We start from the raw sequence: 20,315 nt of genomic DNA, 5'->3' as shown, positions 1-20,315 counted from the left end.
ATTTCAGTCTGGACCAAAGTGGTAGATTGAACTTTAGACGGACATTGCCTTCTCTAGAGCTATACAATACACATCAACACAGTCCCAGTAATATAATAGTGGACAATGAAAAGCAACAAAATCATCAACACATAAATCTTTATTTATTTTTTTATCTCTCAATGTAAAACATTTTATTTCATTATTTACAATCTTCATAAAAATGTTATTCTATGAAAAGTGCAGACACACTCTGTCTTACATCCATGGAGCAACAAAAGAACATCTTGTTCCACTCTATTTCTTTATGAAATTAAGGTAAATTATGCCACTTTTCTCCTCCTCCAATGAGGAAAGTCCTGGACCTGAAAATCCAATAAATAAGAACAGCAATCAGTTAACAGACAATAAAAACTGCACACACACATTCTTTCAGGTACATCTGTGCAGACACCTAGAAATTTAATTTGTTTAAATAGCATTTTGGATTCAGAATAGTATTTGGCCAGAAGGGAAGGAAATGTCCTCTCACCTGCTCAGACCATGGGGTAGCTGGCTGCAGTAGCAATGCCACACTGGTTGTTCTTGTCCCTGGTCATCCTGATGTATCCTTTGTCTCCCCATTCTAGACCCCAGCTACAGAAACACATACATAACCAACACTATTCAGCTGCTCTATGTAAAGAATCCTAATCACAATATTAGTAACAACAGCATGTAGAGACATAATGACCTGCATTCTGATAGAAGTAAAATAATAGCAGCAATTCATAGTAATGGGGTAGTTTAGGGGGTTGACAACATCCTGAGTGAGTTTCACTTTAGTTAGGCAGCTATAAATAAGACTCCTTACTGCTGCTGTCTGTGACAACAGCAACTTTCTGTCTCCAGTGTTAGCAGGAGAACTGTCGATCATTTGAAATATTAGAAACAGATTTGGGTGTTTACCTGTTCTTGACCAGCCAGTAGTCATGTCCGTTGTCACTGCCGTAACCCACAGCCAATACACCATGGTCCAACTCTGAGCTGCTGCACTCTGGCTCATCATACACTCCTACAAACACAGATTAGACATATTGATAGGTTAGAAAAAGAAGATTATATCATATTTCTTCTTGCGTGATAAGAATATTTTATGGCAGGCGGGACAATGTTTAAAACGGATTACCTGATTGGTACAGCTGGAAGGAAACATGAGAAGCATCAATGGCCACAGACACAGGTCCGACGGTGGCCACAGCCTGCTTTAGGTCACCTTCATTGCCTTGTTCCACATCAACATAGCCTGTGCATGTGGCACCAATAGTGTCAGGATTGTAACGGCACTGACCATCCTAATCAAGAGAAAATATTTTACAATCTCCAACATTTTAACCATACTAACACATTATGAAAGTGATCATTAGGTGTACACCAGAGAACAAGATTTTCCAAGTACTACATTCTCATAAGTCTGTTTCAAGGTTTTGGGCCACTTTACACTTTGTCCACAAGATGGCAGTATTGTACACCTCTCACATGGAGGGACATCACATTTAAAGGTGCTCTAAGCGATGTTGGGTGACGTTACTACTTGTTGTGTTGACGTTCAAAGTATTTTCAAACAAAACGAAGACTAGCTCGTTCCTCCCTCCTCCTCATCCCGTTCCCTCCCTTCTGTGCTTCAGCGCACTAACACCCCCCCCCAATCCTTCTTGTCCGTTATTGGCTAAACAATGGAACACGGTTTGTGTATGTTTGCATGGTCCAGGTTGGACCACTTTGTTTTTGTTGGCGTGTGTGGACCCTAGGCTGTCTACAGAGACCGCGTTTTGTTACAGTGTGTTCAGGGGACCAGCAGCTCGGGGATAGTGAGGAGATGTTTGCTGTATGTGACAAAAAATGTTGTAGCCTAAAAAATGCGTGACATCGCTTAGAGTACCTTTTAAGTAACACTGTCAGAATGAGTTGTTTTGCATCTCCAACTCTGCTTTATCATCCAAACTGCTTTCTGTTTACCTCAGCCTCATAAGGGTAGGAGTCCTCAGTGTCTATCCCTCCGTTGGCTATGATGTACTGGAAGGCGTTGTCCATCAGGCCTCCCATGCAACCCATGTTGCCATAGTCGCTTGAGCAGTCAACCAGCTGCTGCTCGCTCAGAGACACCAGCTTCCCTGTCTTCCTGAAGGTCTGACCCTCCAGAGAGCCAGTCTAAAAAAGATATGAGTTAAATTGAAACCAGATGTTGTGTAAAGTTACTGAAAGAAAGGACAACAATTTATTGTAGTACATACTGTGCTGAAGGCCCAACAGGAGCCACACTGCTTCTGATCCTTGACATCTGTGACGTATCCCTTGTCCCTCCAGTCAACACTGTTGGGCAGATCAACTACTTCAGATAGCCGGAGGAAAGAAGAGCCGTGGCGAGGCAGAGAAGCGTTGAAGGAACCAAGGCATCCCTGGGAAATCAGGCGTTTGTACTCCTCATTTGCCTGGTTAAAAGGGATAAAAAGTGTCATGTAATTGGGTTTTTTATCCTAAATGTCATTTACTGTATCCTCACGAGCTGCTTCCAAGCAAATAAGAATGATTGACGTTAGTCACACATGGCACACATGATGTCAGAAACCACATTTCTGTTTTTCTGTGCATACCATGTCAGCAAAGTAGGTCATGCCGAGGCGGTAAGACTTGAAACCCTGATCGGCTAAGATGTTGTGCACCAGCACCAATCTGCGGTTGCTGAGCCAGATTTCCCTGCGGTGAGCCTCCTCTGCCGGAGAGTTGTAGGACCTTCCTGCCAATCAGAGAAGGAAATCATCTGTGATAAATTATGCTTTTATTAGCTGACAAACATAATGTAAGCTTTTAAGCATGTAGGCAGATTTATGTTAGACCTTAGCTGTGTTGTGTGTAAACGCCCACACTTGTGTAAGCTTCACCGGCAGTATTTCACAGAAAGCAGAACAAGATCTACTGTATTTGATGACAGACCACAATACAAGAATACAGTCTGATAAGATTGTCTCACCAAACTTGAGTTTCCAGGCGTGGAACTCCAGGTCTTCCAGAGAGATGCTGGCACAGCTGGCCATGGCCAGAGCAGCAGCAGCAACCAGCAACAGCTTCATCCTGACTGACACACAAGCAGAGAACGCAAAGAGATCCCTTGTGACTTGTGGGAAACCACACAGGTTGAACTCTTTCACTTCAGCCTCAAAAAAAAAGTTTTCTGCCATGACGTTGGACGTCACATGTATGCTACCACTGTTTCAGCTTTATTTCCCGGTTGCGTTGAATCTCTTCTTTCATCTCTCCCTCCATTTCTTTCTTATCTTGATGAGTCTCTGTTTTGTCTTTGCATCAATGCACCTGCAGTACAGGAAGTGTGTGCTTGTCTGTCTGTTCATGTTTCTTGTTATGTCTCTTGTAGCTGCTTACCTGTCTCTATGTCGGTGTGTGTGGTGAAGTTTGAGGTATAGCCACCTGTATCTGATGCAGGGCTGTGTTAGAGAGATGTTCTTATATAGCTGAGTACAGTTATGACTTGCAGTGTGTCCAGTCAGGTGGTTGTCAGCCACTCATAATGTGGGGGAGAAAAGGAAGAGGGAGTCAATCATTGAAATAGGGAATGGGCTAGTTATGCATTATAAGAAGCATGATGCCATTCTTGTGGGAAACATATACATCAGGATCAAGTATTTCCTGTGAGCACATGAGCAGTTTTAACAGTTTGTTGTTTGTGAATTATGCAGTTACATAATGAAGAAACACAGCCTGTCTGTGTGATACCTTCATGTGAAAAAACCCTTTTGGAATTTTTGGGAGTTTTTTTGGCAGTGCTTTCTAATTCCAGTCACATAGTGATAGGGAATCCTCTGAAAAAACCAAAAGTAAAACAGACTTACAATAACATTATGCATATGCTAATATGTGCCTACCTGTTTAAGTTGAAACCTTCCCAACTAAATTCTGCCACGCTGGAAAATGTGTTAGTAGCTAATGGAGGCGTTCTTTATTTCCCCGATACTGTATGTAGGTGGTACTTCAGTTAACATCCACTAAGTTTGTTTGAGTGATTTACATGATTGATCAGGTTTTATTTGAAGTCGTGTCACCTCATAATTTCCAATTCAAAAACCAACCAAACAATTTCAACAAAACTTGTCAAAATGCACACATTCCCACAAATATACAGAGCTTTGACCATTGTTTGCCTCAAACCGAAATGTTTTTCAGAGATGGAGGTCTTGAAATACTCTGAACACAGACAAATACACTCACCGGCCACTTCATTAGATACAGTTGTGCAATCTAATATGATCCAATACAACAGCTCATGAATTCTACTTTAACTTGTATTTTTCAGTTTTAGCTGTCACTGTCAGAAATGTATTAGTTATGTTTTATATTTGAGGTCATAGTAAGTGGTAAAGTTGAACTAAAGTTTAGTATATTGAAAGGTGTGTTTAATATTTTGCCCCTCTCATGTTTGTAAATGGGGTGGACAAAATATTGGGAACACCTCTCAAAATGATGGAGTCCAGTTCAACACCACTGCAAACTACAACCTCAATAATAAGCATGCTGTTAAATGAATACCTCTCTGACAGTGTCAATCAACACATGAACATTATTATCTTTGTAAAGGCAGAATTTAAAGCAGAGCTGTTGTATTGGACCACATCAGATCGTACAAGTGTATCTAATGAAGTGGCCGGTGATTGATACATATACACACATTTTGATAAATTGCACTCTTCTCTACATTTGATATTGTTTGATTTATGAATAACAAGTGTTTCCAGTGACAGTTCAAGACTTCCTTTCTGTTCCCACACACACATCCTGTTTTCAACTTGCCAGTAAGGTTTAATTTGCTCTGCAAATTTTACCTATCCGTCATTGTCAGGAACATGAGTGGAAGTTTTATTTAGCAGTCCAACACACAAAGGGAAACTGAACAACAAAGAAAAAGGCAACCAATGTGTAAATTCTTGGACTTTTATTCATTCAATATATTTATGAAAATGTTTTCCATTGTAGTTCACTGCATTTACTGCTGTCGGAGTGTCTCTCTGCCCCGCCCTCCTGCTTGACTCTTGTCTTACTGCTTGTCTGTCCATCTGTCACAAGGATTTTAGGTCATGACAATACTTAAGACCATAAAGAGGCTGTGAAGTGAGGAAAAACTCAGAGCTAAGCTAAAAGTTTACAGATGTCATTGAACTCTATCAGCTTGTCTCATGTTTCTGTGCCGGTTATTGCCCAGTTTCTCAGCTTTACAGGATAAGCAGTCATTAGTGTTTGTGCACATGCTTGGGTTCCTTCTTTTAAAAACTTATAACACTGGCACATAATGGAAAAGAACAAGAGCTGATGCTTTTAATATATTACAGAAGTTTGGATTTATTTTAGTGCTATAGCTTTACAAGACACAAGAAAAAGCAAAAATGCCAGGAAGACTTTTGAGAACAGTTGACCAGCAGTGGAAGAAGTACTCAGACAGTGTTTCCTACCTTCTTCATAGGGAAACCAAAACCCAAAGTAAGCTATAGTATGAAACCATTCATATTGAAACTAATTGCATATTTGCCTCAGTGGCAAAGTTTGCAGCCTTGCTGTGTGCATTTGATTTTTCTTGTCTTTTGCAAAAATAACTCCAAGGCTTGACTATGGGAATTCAGAAAGAGGTGGCCCATTAATGCTGAGTAGCATACATGCTGCTAGATGGTCCCCCTGTGGCCTTTTCTTTAACACTAGAATGGCCAGGATGTTTTGAAATTTATATGTGTAATAAATTTGCTAAATAAAAAAATACAATCCTGCTGGTACCTGACTTTTGCTGAAAGAGTCTGTATTTTTATTTAAAATTGTTTTTATATAGCCTACATTACACAAAAGGCAAAGAAAATACAATCACTTTTACCTAATTTTGGCCATTTTTTCGCGGTTTTGTTTTTAATCTTTTGCGTGGTTGAAGATGCATCTTGGTTGCTTAGTAATAATCATAGTCTCTGTCAGAGAAACGTAACTCGAGTAACAAGTGTGGGCATCACCGATGGGCCGAGTTGGTAACGTAGGCGTGGATGGACTCTGTTCTGAATCAGAAGGTGAAACTAAAAATGTGCAAGAACTATAGACTAATACATGCTTAAATGAACTGACAACATAAGTTATACGACTTACAGTTCTCAAGGATGCACACATGCCATCTCAACCGGGTCCTCCGGACAGCCTGTCTCTTTTTTTTTCTTCACCCTTTTCTCCGAGTGGCACGTGTGCCCACTCGCGTTGTGAAGCGCGTGTTCGCGCTATTCTTGGACGTGCTTTCTAACGATCACTGCTGATAGACGGCTTTTTGTACATTATTGATACCGTGGCGGGAGAAATCTAACCGTGGCGTACCGCCACTTGCCAATCAACATAGAGGAAACACTGTCAGATTATTTACTTAATACTAAAATATAAAAATACTCCATTGCGAGTAAGAGTCCACATTCAAAATCCAAGTATCATCCGCAATTTGTACTTCAAGTATCAAAAGTTAGAGGACTGACAAATACTGAAACGAAGTGATTCTGTTTTTCTCAACCACATGAACTCAGTGTGTGTGATGCTTTGTAATGTTTTTGTTTTTAACCCAGTATAGATGTGTGCCATAACTGGCAACACCGTTAAAAAGGTTGGAAAATGTTGGCTTACAGTATGAAGAGAACAGCTAATAGCCAAGAAGTCAAATGCAACTTTACACAGGCATAAAGTTTGTGATGTACCTTGCGTACTATAAAGCATTTACGGCAACAGTCAAGTGACAAGAACGGGTCATGAGTCAGCACAATACTGTACAAATACAATAGGAAAACTGTCTGAGTTCATAGATCAAGGTTTGTGTGTGCTTGTGCATGGCCTTGAGGAAGAGCTTGAGGTAAAGCATCTGAGCAGAGATGGGCAGTATTTCAATTAAATGTATTTAAAATACATATTTCATTTCTTTTGAGTATTTTGGAGAGTATTTCACTGGTCAGACAAAAAGATGTAATTTGATACAAAATACTTAAGAAGCTTGTATTTGTCTATTTAAAATACTTATAATGCATTATTTAATATGCCATTTTATTTTTCAAATAAGACTTTTACTGAGGTTTTGTTGTACTTCATCTTTCTCTTCTATTATTTTGTACTGTACCAACTCTGCTGTAATGGTACTGTTAGTGCCTTTTGCACTGGTTTAATTGGTTGCATGTAAAGTTGGAGATGTTAGAAATGTACCTATGTACCCAATGTTCTTTTCTCTCAAAAAAGGTATCTAGTCTTATTGTCATCTGAAAGAACTTTTCAGTTCCCCCAGTTGATTTTAATTGGCTGTTCACGCCATCAGCCAATGGTCACTTTGGCTAACAGAAACCACACAGTACACCTATATTCACAGCCTCCCACCTCCAAAATATCCTGATTGGCCACTTCAAATCTATGATGTGGTAAATTAACAGAGCTCATCTTTACAATATTGGGGGGTTAAGGTAAAATTTGAGGCTACTTAATGTATACAAAGTGATAGTATCAAATCTATACAAAGTGCAAATACAAAGTGGTAATATTACTTTGTATAGGATGTATTTATGTATTTTCAAATTACAAATATCTCGTGTTTTATTTAAATAGGCCTACATTTTCTCATACCAGAAATTTGTATTTTATTTTTTTTTACATTTGATGAACAAGTATTTATAATTTGTAACAAGATACTTTTTGATGCATTTGTGCCCATGACACACATAGATAAGAACATGTGTGTTTGCATGTGTAGGGGCTGATAAATTGTTTGAATCTGCAAAGGCAAAACAGGAACTCACTATACTGCACAGAAAGAAAAGTTTTCTGTGATTTCCACCACCACTTGCTTGTTGCATGCCATTGTGTTTGAGTTGTCTCCATCCGCCTTCAGCATGACAGTTATGTTACAGCTCTGGAAATGACACATTAACTATCTGAACTGCAGGACAGATATACACAGTTATGCAATGTGTCTGAAATTAAGGTGAATAAAACAAGCCTTTGTTTACTGCCTTATACAAGCAGTTACATGTTGTCAGGTTGTAAAAAGATTAGAGTCAATTTCACAGTAGGCTATTTATTGAAGGTGGAATTTCAACATTGATTAAATCATTTAAAAGCAAATATTCAATTTGGGTCAAATTAATTTCACATATGTACGATTTTAATATTTCTAAAACTGAAAGTGAATCTGCATCCTGTATCATGTGACTGTCACGGGTGACTCACTATTTCTGAGGATGACATTGTGTCATCTTTGGGTTTGTCTTACTGTAAAAGTGCATAGACATGCATGTTCTCAGGAAATGCTGGTTAATGTTGTGGACTGATAACACTTCCTTTTTTGAAGTCTACCCGGTACAGTGCACGGGGAAATCAAAACCATAAATGCTTTTGGTCCAAATTAATCACACTGCACTCATGATTATAATTTTTACACAAACATTTTACAGATTTGGCTGAATCTGTGATTTATTTTTTATTTTTTTTATTTATTTTTTTAGAAGTCAAGTTGGAACCTGCAAATGTTTTTACATTAAAATAAACTGGAATTATCAATTGATTATCAAAAGGTTTTCTGGCTATCAACTAATTGTTCTCTTCTTTTGTTTTATTTTTTATTTCAATTTCTCCAAGCATTTCCTGAAGACTATCCAAAGTCAGAGTGCCGTATATACATGTTTTTGGCATTATGTGGGTTCTATGGCAATTACCTTTTTGGGTAAAATAATCAATCCAAAAGGGCATGAAATAAAAACATTACAATCTTTGTAGGGCAATATACCTTACCACACATTCAAGTGTTGAAAACTCCACATGATGTATTTAGATTTTTGTCACAACTGGTCATTGTGGAGTCCAGTCAGGAAAAACAGGCATTCATTTTGTAGCTGGCTTTTAGCAGTATTAGAAACACACCAGCAGAGGGCAGCATTTGCTTAGGCTTGCTTATACAGTATGTCTGCTCAGTAAATGCACTCAGCTCCCACACATTTCACTGTATGTCCATAATAACATGAGTCTACAGTAGTTATTCTGCTGCTTCATCTGAAAATTCTGTGTCAATCAGTTCATATCACTGTAATAGTCAGCATCCATAATGACTACTTTTATGAAACAGTGAGTTTTCCTACAAACAACCTGTTACAGTATGATGGTTAAAATGGCAATTATTAATGCTATGTAGAGTTTAGTGACCTCTAGGTAATATAATGTGACAATAACTGTGGGTGCATACTAACTATGGACTAGATCCTGGAGGATCTGGTGTGAAAAGGAAACCCTCAGGCCCAGTGACAATACTAGTGTGAAAAGGCAGTAAGATGCTTGGCATGGGAAACTGAGAGGAACGCTATCCCCGGTAAACTCTTCTAATTTCATTACTCTACATGTATCCTTAGCTTAGTGCCAATAACATAGTTGGCTGCTCTCTAGTGGGGGTCACACATAACAGCCGTAAAATTGTGACAGTGGCCCAGACTGGCATACCTTAGCACATAATCTGATTATCGGATCAATAACAAGGCAACATTTGGTGCATAGCTGGGATGGCTGGCTTCTCCTCTGGTTACACATTGCTGACATTCACCACTCGTTCCCACTTTATAGGTGACAAACTGTGAATGCGAGCCGGAATTTAAATGGAAGGCTTTTTAAATAAGACGAGTCGCATAGCACAACCTTGATCACATCTGGCTGTACTACTGTCTCTAAGATTCACACAGCTACTAAAATATCAACACATTCTATATAACCGTGTGTAAAATCAGAAACCCATCTAAAAGCCTCCACCAAGCCTTCATTGTCTACCAAGGGTGTTCTGCCCAATACTGAGACACATCTCTCTAGCTATACTTACAACGTCCTTTTAAATTAGTAGAAGCCCCGATAATATTACTTATAATGTCATGCAAGGTAAATCTTTAGAAGATGTGGCACTTCACCATAAAAATATTTATTGACATCACACTTTTCTTAAACACAAAAATGAGAAATGACACGCACACAAAAAACTTCCCAGAAATATTTAGAAAGCCCAACTTTAAAACCTCTAAGAATGACACCGAGAAATAAAGAACTAAAATGGAACACCATCATGAACTTGAAAGTTTTTTATTTTAATCTGTTCAGAGCAAACAAATAATTGTTGAACTGAACTATTTATCGATATGTTTTTTTAAAGAAATTGCCTTCATTCTCCACAAAAAATTCCTCCATGGATATATATGAGAAAGTCTACCAAAAGCACAAGATATGGTCATCTCAACTGAATCACAATAATTTTAGAACACTGGCCTAACATTTTAGAAATGCACTTAAACACCAATAAATAGAAACACTATTTCAGAGACCAAAATCATATAACAACCAAAAAAAAAGTGTCATGAGAGTCACAAAGCATAAACCGCCATACTTGCTGCTCCTGTTTATCACTGTATGTTGCATTTGTCAAATGCAGATAAGTGGATGATGACAACCACTGTACCAACAAAGAGCATGAGACCGAGATAACCAGGGACGTTGGAGGGAATCCCTGCTTGCCGCTATTCATCCCCCTGTCCCTCCATTCATCCCTCTATCTCTCTGTCCTCTGCAAAAGTCTGTTATGATCCTGTCTTTCCCAGTCCAAACAGGTCACTGTGGCTCACACCTTGCCAAGGTCTGTGCAGCACCGACAGCGTCAGGATAGAGAGTGGAAGAGAGATGCAAAAGAGAGAGAGAGCAACAGCACAGATTATAGACAGTGACGCTCTGTCTCTGTGTCCCTCTCTCTGCTTTATCTCCATGGTGCACACATGTCAACCTGGAGCAAGGCTGTATACTGGCAGGCGAGGCCAGGAGCAGAGAGAAGGGGGTGGATAGATGGGGATGCAGTGTGTGGGGGGGATAAAGGGACACGCTGCTTCAATAGCGGAGCAGGTCCAGGGACTAATTGGATCTGGTAATGGCTGGTCAATGTGACTGAAGGGCTCGTTAGAACCAGTACAGCTCCTTGCCTTTCTTGTGCTGCTGGAGGCCTGAGAAAAAAGGACAAGGAAACAATGAGTAGGACAATGGCGAACAACAGAACACAGGTTGTCATGGAGCCTACTTTTACCAAACATCCTGTTTTAGAGGGGGGGAAAAGAGAGCTTCTGTGATGATTATAAAGTGTGTGTGTGTGTGTGTGTGTGTGTGTGTGTGTGTGTGTGTGTGTGTGTGTGTGTGTGTGTGTGTGTGTGTGTGTGTGTGTGTGTTAGCATGTGTGGGAGTGTGTGGCAGGGCCTAGTGTATTCAACATCACAAATGTATGCATCTGTGCACAAGGGTTGAAAGGTGATGCAGACACACACAATTAAATCAATACTCAATACCTGGGGTAAAAATCCTTTAGCAATTAATGGCACAAAAAAGCAAAATCAATACAGTGCAGAATTTCAAGCGAGCTCTCAGTATGTTCAACGTGACACAAAAAAGATTTGTTTCTCATATTTTTGTAGCCATAAATAATCTGAACTTTTCATTTGCATTTGTCTAAAGTAAACTGATTTTCACATCTGGTCTGATTTAGAGACATTTTATAAACTGTAATTAAAGGAAGACTTTGTCCAGACAGTATTTGCGAAAGCCTGACACAGTTGAGTGGTTACCTGCATCCATGTTAAGTGCCAGCGCCTGGCTGACATCTCCTGGTGGAAGCAGACCGGGCCAGGAGGCAGTGGGCTCCAGCTTGCTCACTTCATAGTGGCTTGGCAAGCTCAGGGGATGAGGTGGCCTCACTGTGGGCATGAGCAAGGGCCCGTAGTGGGGCTCCAAAGCAGAAGGTGAATACAGTTCGTGGAGAGGCCGTGGGTGGCCGTAGGCTTGGGCCTGGGCATATCCCCAGCTTTCTGGTGGGTGAGGGTGGGAGTGAGGATGAGCGTGTGGGTGAGGATGAGCGTGTGGGTGCGCTAGGCCCGGGTGCAAGGCTGATGCGTATGGGTCCATGGAATAGGAAGGTGCTCCGGTCTCACAGTGGGAGCGGCTCTGAGGCGAGGAGTAGTTACTGTCCCAGAAGGATGGGGGGAAACTTCGTCGACTGCCAGGTGAAGGGGTATCTAATGGGACAGAGTGGCAGAGAGAGGAAAAGAGGATGAACAACCATCAAATATAGGCCAAGTCACAAACCGTTGCACAGTGTAGTGAATCGCTTGATTTATAGAGACGAATGGAAAAGGCTGGAGCTGTGCAGGAGGAGCAACCCTGGCTAAAACGTAGATGTCACTCACATGACTGCTACACCCTCTGGCCCAGATATCTTCCCCATTGGGTCATACTGTCGCATAGCCCTAGCCCCAACTAGACACAGAAATAAACACAACCACGTTCTAGCAGACAGAGGGAGAAAGAGAGTGACAGAGAGAAAGGTAGAAAGAGAGACGTCCCTATATCCTAGAATTCTATATAAGGTAGACGCTCTGACCAGGAGTGAGCCCAAGGCTCACAGAGCCTTAAATCACTCGCTGTGGTGACATCTCTCACTCTCACGTCAGCCGAGTACTTCTGAAAGTCTCACAACACATTAATGTTTTCACACACACACACACACACACACACACACACACACACACACACACACAATCAGACATGCAACTCTTGCCCTGTGCTAGCACCCGCCGCCCCTCTCTTCTGTCTCCTGCACCCCCACCTGTTGTTTTCTCTACTCCCCCCTCTCCGCGCCCTTGACAGAATGTCAGCAAGCCATTATATGTTTTTAGCAGTATACTTGTATATGTGTGTATATATATATATATATATATATATATATATATATATATATATATATATATATATATATATATATATATATATGAGAGAGATATATAGATATTCCTCTGAAAAAAGACACCATGCGACACCCTGAGAGGTAGTGTTTCCCTCTGCCCCTATCGCACAGACCACAGCATGTATAAATCTGACCAGCAGGCAGGCAACTCACTGAGCAACCATTGTGGGGCAAGAGCTGAACCGATAGTCAGCCGCAGAGACGTTTGAAGGGGATACGCCGGCGAGGCTGTGCGCTTACGGCCATGTATAAACATAGCATCTGTTGTGAGGCAGGAAGCGTGTGTTAATGCCAAAATGAAGACCTCCGAATGAACTAGGAAAGCAACTAACAGCGAGGCTATAGGCCCTATATGGATATTCAAGAGACCAATCAGCAGATTTCAAAATGACTAAGTTTATACTTTGCATTTTGTTGCTAATTATAAAAAAATGATTGAATGTAATTATTGTGCATGCTTTCTCTTGCTCTTGTTGAAATGTTTGCCCTAACTAGAGCCAAAGACAGCTCCTGACCTTCATGACCTCTGAACCTTACTTCCAGACCTCCTCAGGGACAACAGTCTCAGCAAGCAGCTTTTTAGTCCTGTCACCTGATCACATCACCTGTCTGCGCTTTGCACAACTGTCAACTCACCCTGTGTGGCCTCAAAAGCAAGCGCAAGACACCACAAAGACGACTGTGGCACCTGTGCTCACATAAATAAATTAGAAATTATGAAACCACAGGGATGTTGTGGAGGTCAAAACCAAACTTTTTTTTTTTTTAAGCTACATGGTGTTAGTCTTTATGAAATTAATTTGACATAAAAGTGAGTCAGCTTAAAATGGTGCAATGACATTCAGATTGGGTCCCTAATTAATTTCCTGAAAAAACAATTGATTAATTGCTTTGATTTCTTTATATTCATACACTGGGCAAAGGATTTACTGGAATCCGTTTTGGGGTTTTCCATGAAGACTAAGCCAACCCAACTCATTGTTTTGATTCCAAGATCACTACTTGTTTGCATTACTCACGAAAGTACAGGTCTGCACTTTTATTTGTCTTATACAACTAGTCATTACAAAGTGGTATACCTGTGTCCTGTTGGTCTAGCGCCCGCCGTTTGCCCTCTCCATCCATGTAGGAGCTGAGGGCCCTGGAGAAGTGCTCGTCCACCACGCTGCTGATGTCTCCCTGGTAGTAGGTGAAGAGGACACAGCGAGAAGATAGGTACTCTGCTTCAGGGGCCTCCTGCTTCTCCTTGGGGCCCTCCTCTGGCCTTAATGTCGCAGGCGTGTAGGAGGAAGAGGAAGAGTTGGATGAAGACGAAGAGGAAGTTGATCCTCCAGTGCCTGGGCCCCCAGACATCCCCTCTGGACCCCTGGGAGTGTCCATAAAATCCCGGCAGAGAGAAGTGCTGCTCAGACCAGTAGGAGCCTGCCGGGGGAGGGGGGGAGAGAGGGTTAGACAGGTGTTGCAGGCAAACCGTCCTGGAGCTGTCTATGAGACATTTTTACATAATGTTTTTCTTTGTGTGTGGCAGCGCTGGCATGTGTGTGCGTGCGCGAGCGGGCGAGCGACCATAAGTGCGTCAAGATATGAGTTTTGTGGGTGCAGAACGACTTCTGTGTTTGGTAAGACACATACAGCACTGCTAATCAAGATATTTGTAAATAACTAATTTCAAACGAATACTTCGCCAAAATAGAAAACACTTTTTAACGATCCATCAGGTTACTTGCTTTTACGCACAAGCTGCATTAATTAGCAGTTGTTCCTCACCTCAACGAGCAACCCATCTCCCCGCTAACACTGAAAACAACACTGAAAATAAAAAAAAATATTATGAGAACATTTAAATATTTGCTCACTTCCTACCTGTACGCTATTGATAAAAGCAGGAACAGTCGGTGCGTACGGTGCGTAATGTCCATAGGCTGGGAACATAACATCCAAACAGCTCATGGTAAATGAGCGGTGTCTTCACTGCTCTGTGGAAACCGACCTTGCTGAGTGAGAAAGTGACAACATTCCGTTTTTCTGCTGAAGAGAAACAGGCTCGGAGTTCGCTGATCAGTGTAAAAAAGCCTTTGTCCGACTCGACATAATCATCCCAGAAGGAGCGCACCTCTCCGCTCACTGTGTGTGCCACGACAGCTGCGGCAGCAAAATGTGGTGAGGTTTATGGAGCAAGCATGAGGGTGTCCTGTCCTGTACATCTCTGTGTCAACCCCTCCCACCTTTACCAGCACTCCAACATGACCCCCACCAACACTTCCACTACCACCACCATCACCACACAACATCTTAAGCAGAGTATAGATTGCACACGAGTAAATTGATTGTTTCCTTTCATATTAAGAATCAATTGGCTAAAAGATATAATCGTTGAAAGCCTATGATAGGTATCAAACGTAGAGATATAAATCATGTCAAAGTCTGAGATTGCAACCTTTCCGTTCAAACGTAAAACAGGCAAAAGTATTTTCTAGAAAAGCTGGAAACAACCTGTAACAAATTATGGCTCCACAACTTCTTAATCCTGTTGTAAAATAAAGGTTAACTATGTCATCCAGTTACACAAATAGAGTTGGATGAAGTCATTGAGCTTTATAACCAGCCACACGACAATGAGCACATGATACATGTGGTTAAGTGACATTTTATTTCTTTCCATGTACTGTGGATACTTAAACACTTTGTGTTCAGTCCAAGCTGAAAGTGTATCTGTGGTCTTAAAACAGCCATCGGTTGCCAAGTAAACCTTCAAGTCATCTAAAGTATTTAGTGTGTTCCCAGAATGACACATAGGTGTCAACTATAGGTTGCATACACTGGCCATACCAACATAGAGGAGAAAGGGACTCTGCACAAATCTATGACAAATTATCACCTATCAGCAGTGCAAACAAAAAGATATTTTCACACACACACACAAACATACCTGATGACAATCACAACCAGATCCAGGAGCTAAGAATTCATCACGCATCCATGTACAAAATGCCTAAAAATGCATCTTCAAAACATTAAACTTGATAAACAACAAGTTAGATACGTTCTTCAGAAAATGTAGTCTATTTCTCTTGTTTCAAGGATTTACAGGTGCCTGATGTTTGGGCATGCCAGTCTTTTTGACGAGCACTTCAGAATGCCTGGTAGAATAGTGTGGAAAATTTGCAGAATTCCATGGACGAGTGTCAGATGAGGTGGAATGTCTCTGATGTATGCGAGTGGACGAGCTCCTTTGGAAGTTACATCGTCCCTCCGCTGCGTTCTCTAGATGGAGAACATGACCAACATCTCGCTATGCATACATCACACATAGTATGAATAACTAGTGGATTGGCATGCTAATTAATTGAACATGCTCTTAAATAGCAGTGGATGAAGCTGCCATGCAACACTGTAGTTCTCACTTTTACCTTTTCTTGCATCACTGTTTTGATTACACGATTTCACAGCATAGCACTGCAATATAATATTGTAAATTGGACAGTATTGAATTGCATATAGCGTCAGAAGACTATCAACAGTGTGTACGTTTCTAAAACGAATGAATGAATAGATTAAAATCAGTAAATTCACTTTTCAAACAGAGTTACAGTGTTAACATTATTGGGGCACTAATCCTACTTCAGTCCATTACCCTCACAGCATGATGTGCAATATGATACTAGACCCATATACATGCAGGGTAATGCAGGAGAGCATTAGAGTCAGAGAAAGAGAGTGATGCAATGCTTGAAAGCTCAGTGTTGCACCAGCGTGATCAACAGCTGCAGCTGACAGAAGGGAAGGGAGGCCACTATTAGTATTAATGGCCATGACTAAATTTCCCTCTGTCTCTCTTTCTATCTCTGCCTCTCCCTCCTACTTGTCTTCCATAGTGATACACGCACCCTTTTTTCTATTTACTCACCCTGTGTCCCCCTGGAACAGGCCAACACCTACTGGTGTGTGTGTGTGTGTGTGTGTGTGTGTGTGTGTGTGTGTGTGTGTGTGTGTGTGTGTGTACACACACACACACACACCATGGATTGTGCGTGTGCACATACATGTGGCAACAGTTGTCATCAACTGACCAAACTAGGAAAAGAGCTAGAGAAACAACCAGCTTGCAAAAACGTGGCAGAGATCCCAAAGTCCATAACTAAGTCAGTCCATTTGTGTTTGTCAATGATACTGGACTGTGCATGCTAAAATCTTTGCATGTAAAGAACAGTATGTGCAAGCGTCTACAGTTGCTGTGTGTGTGTGTGTCTACATTTACGTGTATATGCTGAAAATAAACACACGTTACATCACTCCTTGTGACCCTGCAGCACATCTAGGCCCCGCCTCTCTTAAAAGAGGTCTGACCAAGCAGCGCCTTTCATTGGCTGAGATGTTGCAGGGCCTGTTGAGGTAGTAATGGCAACTTGGTTTTATTTAGACCACTATTCACATTGCAACACCATCATTAATAGCATATACTCTATGCTACAAATACCTTGAGTACATTAAAGAAAAAAGTGCGCACATGTACTCTTATCAACCCTTTACATTAACATTAAAGTAAAATTGTCAATGTAAAAAAAAAAAGCAATTGAAGAATCATGTATGCAAATACAAATCAGGACAATGTGATCAACGAGCTTATGGTAGTGGTCTGTAAAATGGGGCTTGTTGAGAACCTGAAACCACATAAGCTACCTCCTGAAACAACAAGGCCTTTATTAAGGTCCCAGTCTGGCTTGGTCCCAAGAGGCTCGGACCTCAGGATTCCACTGTTGTTTTAATGCCTCAATGCGTATGTGTGTATATGTCCAAGACAGAGATGTACAGCTGCCCCGTTGTCCAGTTCCACACAAACTCATCTCAGCTGTTCAATATCATCAGTGAGTGTCATCGGAAACACACACACACACACACACACACACACACACACACACACACACAGGCCACATATGGACAGGTCTGGCTTATTCATCCTTCTACACAAATGTTGGTGATAAATCTTCTGTCATAGAATGTGCAAGTGTGCAGCTATTTTCTTCCTAAAACAACTCCCCCATTGTGTCCACACAGACCACCAGGATACCAAAGCAAGTCTAGAAGTCAGTTAAATATGAATAAAGAATTTTAAGGATCATATTTGTTTTAGCCCATTCATTAGAAATGTTGGCTGAGTCCTGCAGCGGCGCAAGGTTCAAATCCGACCTGCTGCCCTTTGCTGCGTGTCATCCCCCATCTCTCTCCCCCTTTCATATCTATCCACTTTCAAATAAAGGGAAAACCCCAAAAGAATAATCTTAAAAAAAAAAAAAAAAATTCATGTACACTTCAAAAAACATTTTCCTTATACCTATATATAAATCAGACGTTTCGGCAATTTGCGCAAGGTGGGGTTGTCCCTTAGTTGGCCAATTTGTGTCTCCATTGTGTTCCCCATGGTGCTTGCATTTAGCCATGCTGCTAGTATGATTGACAGATTCAAAAAACACATTTACTTTCAATAACTAACCAGGATGCAAAGCCTGTCATTACGGTGGAAACCGGTTCACAAGGCAAATTGAGTTGACTATACATAAAAGATGACATTACACTCCATTGTGTTTTGTCTGATCGCCTGTTTTAACTTTTCGCCGCAGGGCTGCTGCATTGCTGTCCCCACCGCTGTAGCCTAAACTCTCTACCCATATTCAAATGAATGGATGGTCTGGCTTTTTTTGCCGCAACACCGGATTTGGTGTGAATGCAGTATAAGTTTTTACATTGATTAATGCATTTTCCTACCTTCTAGGCAGTCTTCAGTTTCAGTTCATTGCAGCACCGTTTGAAAACTAACTTACAGGGATCATGAAACCTGATAGGGATCACAGAAAACATTATGTTGCTTTAATAGTACCAATGTATCTATATTTTATTGTGAAGAAGATATCATCTGGGATTCCGGATACTGAACACGTTGTGATTGATTGATCTTTCCCTGGTCTTAAGTGTTACATTACAGTTCAGTTAAGAATTTCTCTTCTCAAATATTTCTTGAAATATATTACAAAATACTATAAATCATCAATGAGACAATATTTTCTTATCATAACAATTTTCTGGAGTAGTTTTCTGATGTTTGACTATGTCACTATTGCCCAGCCATAACTTATTCTTTTATGATGTCCGTATTGATTGATTTGCCTTTAATTCCAATGCTTTTCTCCCACAAAAATATAACAAACAAAGTACATGCAAGTTGATTTTCATGTCATACTGAAATGAACAGTACTGTAGAGGATAGTGAAAACACTTTCATGCCTCTAAAACCATATGCTTTGAAAAGAGGTCAGCAGTATTACTGTGGTTTGTAATGCAAAAACACTGCTTTGGTTTGCCATTACTGAGCTCTGTTGGTTAAGATTTCTGCGTGGTAGCATTAGGGGATGCAAGTTGTCAGAGAAAATGTGTAATAAACAGAGCTTCAGCTAATCAACCAACCTCAAATGTCATTAACATAAGAAAGCAGTTTGCACACTTCAATTCATACACACACACGCAAATTGAGAGAGAGAGCTTTTACACATGTAAATACACCAATGTTGACTGTTTATTTAAGGCTAACCCTCTGAAACGGACAGAATGTGAATTAACAGCATCCTCGGAGAGGCTGACAAGTGCTACATTCCTAACATCCTATTACAGAGAGTACCCTGCTGCCATGCTGCCACTGGGTCACAGGAGTTATGCACACACAATCACAAATTCACACACTCACATACAAACACACACAGATATAACGCCAAAGAAACACGTACAAACGCATGAAAGATGCACACAGAAACACTAATCTGAGCAGTGGGATTGTCACCTCCCTGCCTGACATTCCTGCTACAGTGTGCCAGAGAGGGCTGGAGTTAGAAGGGCACTATGGGCGGAGGGTGGACGAGAGGGCAGAATCACAAATTTGGCATGTCACATGGTCAAACGGAGAAGATTTAAGACTGATCAGGTTCCACATCGGCAGCATGGTGTTGTGGCTCCAGAATGCCAGGTATGGGAGTGAGATCAGACTCTAGCTTTAGACTGTACACCCTTTCTGGCAACTGTAGCCAATTTAACTGGCTGAAGATGGCAGTGTTATTGGGGTCTGCCGTAGGGAAGGTAGTCTCTCATTGTTTGGTCTTGTATCTTCCTGGCTGTATAGATTTACATAACTCTGAACGTGCAGATGTAGCAAAATAGGTGTGAGCACATGAGGGGAAAGACATGCAGAAAACTGATACGGATTGGAGTGAAAGCAAAAATACAAAAAGCAGTGTAGTGTGAAATTAGTTTAACCAAAGGAGAAACATGAAAGGGTTTGGGTTAGTAATACAGCCGATCTTTTCTTTCTCTGATTTTATTTCTATATCTACAGTCAGGAGCTATGATTTACTTACCGGTGACATCATGGAGACCACAGCTATTTTTATTGGCTGGTAAATGGCCAGCTCTTCTCCATGCTATGCCACCTGTCCAAGCTGCACCAGTCAAC

The 20,315-nt window shown here is 41.0% G+C and overlaps 2 protein-coding genes across 6 annotated transcripts; both read right to left on the bottom strand.

Moving 5' to 3' along the window:
• Positions 1 to 121: 121 nt before the first annotated feature.
• ctsl.1 (cathepsin L.1) lies at positions 122 to 6,294 on the bottom strand. 3 transcript variants are annotated; one of them, XM_028565420.1, is made up of 9 exons: positions 6,148 to 6,294; positions 2,990 to 3,094; positions 2,613 to 2,755; positions 2,253 to 2,450; positions 1,978 to 2,169; positions 1,148 to 1,313; positions 928 to 1,033; positions 512 to 615; positions 122 to 344 (listed from the first exon to the last, which is right to left on the bottom strand). In XM_028565420.1, the coding sequence occupies exons 2-8, from the start codon at positions 3,087 to 3,089 to the stop codon at positions 516 to 518; spliced, it is 1,005 nt and encodes a 334-aa protein (XP_028421221.1). In that variant the 5' UTR covers positions 3,090 to 3,094; positions 6,148 to 6,294; the 3' UTR covers positions 122 to 344; positions 512 to 515. The 3 variants fall into 3 exon arrangements, with proteins under 3 accessions (XP_028421221.1, XP_028421220.1, XP_028421222.1); XM_028565419.1 differs by lacking the exon at positions 6,148 to 6,294 and adding an exon at positions 3,400 to 3,524; XM_028565421.1 differs by lacking the exon at positions 6,148 to 6,294 and adding an exon at positions 3,400 to 3,524 and having other exon boundaries at positions 2,990 to 3,090.
• Positions 6,295 to 10,094: 3,800 nt separating this feature from the next.
• Positions 10,095 to 20,315, bottom strand: vgll2b (vestigial-like family member 2b). 3 transcript variants are annotated; one of them, XM_028566638.1, is made up of 4 exons: positions 20,221 to 20,315; positions 13,900 to 14,242; positions 11,646 to 12,092; positions 10,095 to 11,033 (listed from the first exon to the last, which is right to left on the bottom strand). In XM_028566638.1, exons 1-4 carry the CDS (start codon positions 20,230 to 20,232, stop codon positions 10,990 to 10,992), a joined length of 846 nt encoding a protein of 281 aa, XP_028422439.1. In that variant the 5' UTR covers positions 20,233 to 20,315; the 3' UTR covers positions 10,095 to 10,989. The 3 variants fall into 3 exon arrangements, with proteins under 3 accessions (XP_028422439.1, XP_028422440.1, XP_028422438.1); XM_028566639.1 differs by lacking the exon at positions 20,221 to 20,315 and adding an exon at positions 14,811 to 15,196; XM_028566637.1 differs by lacking the exon at positions 20,221 to 20,315 and adding an exon at positions 14,684 to 15,086.

The sequence above is a fragment of the Perca flavescens genome, chromosome 20 (genome assembly GCF_004354835.1).
Source record: "Perca flavescens isolate YP-PL-M2 chromosome 20, PFLA_1.0, whole genome shotgun sequence".
Taxonomy (NCBI): Eukaryota; Metazoa; Chordata; class Actinopteri; order Perciformes; family Percidae; genus Perca; species Perca flavescens.
Note: the sequence above shows the minus strand (reverse complement) of the source record. Positions and strands in the feature narration are given on the sequence as shown.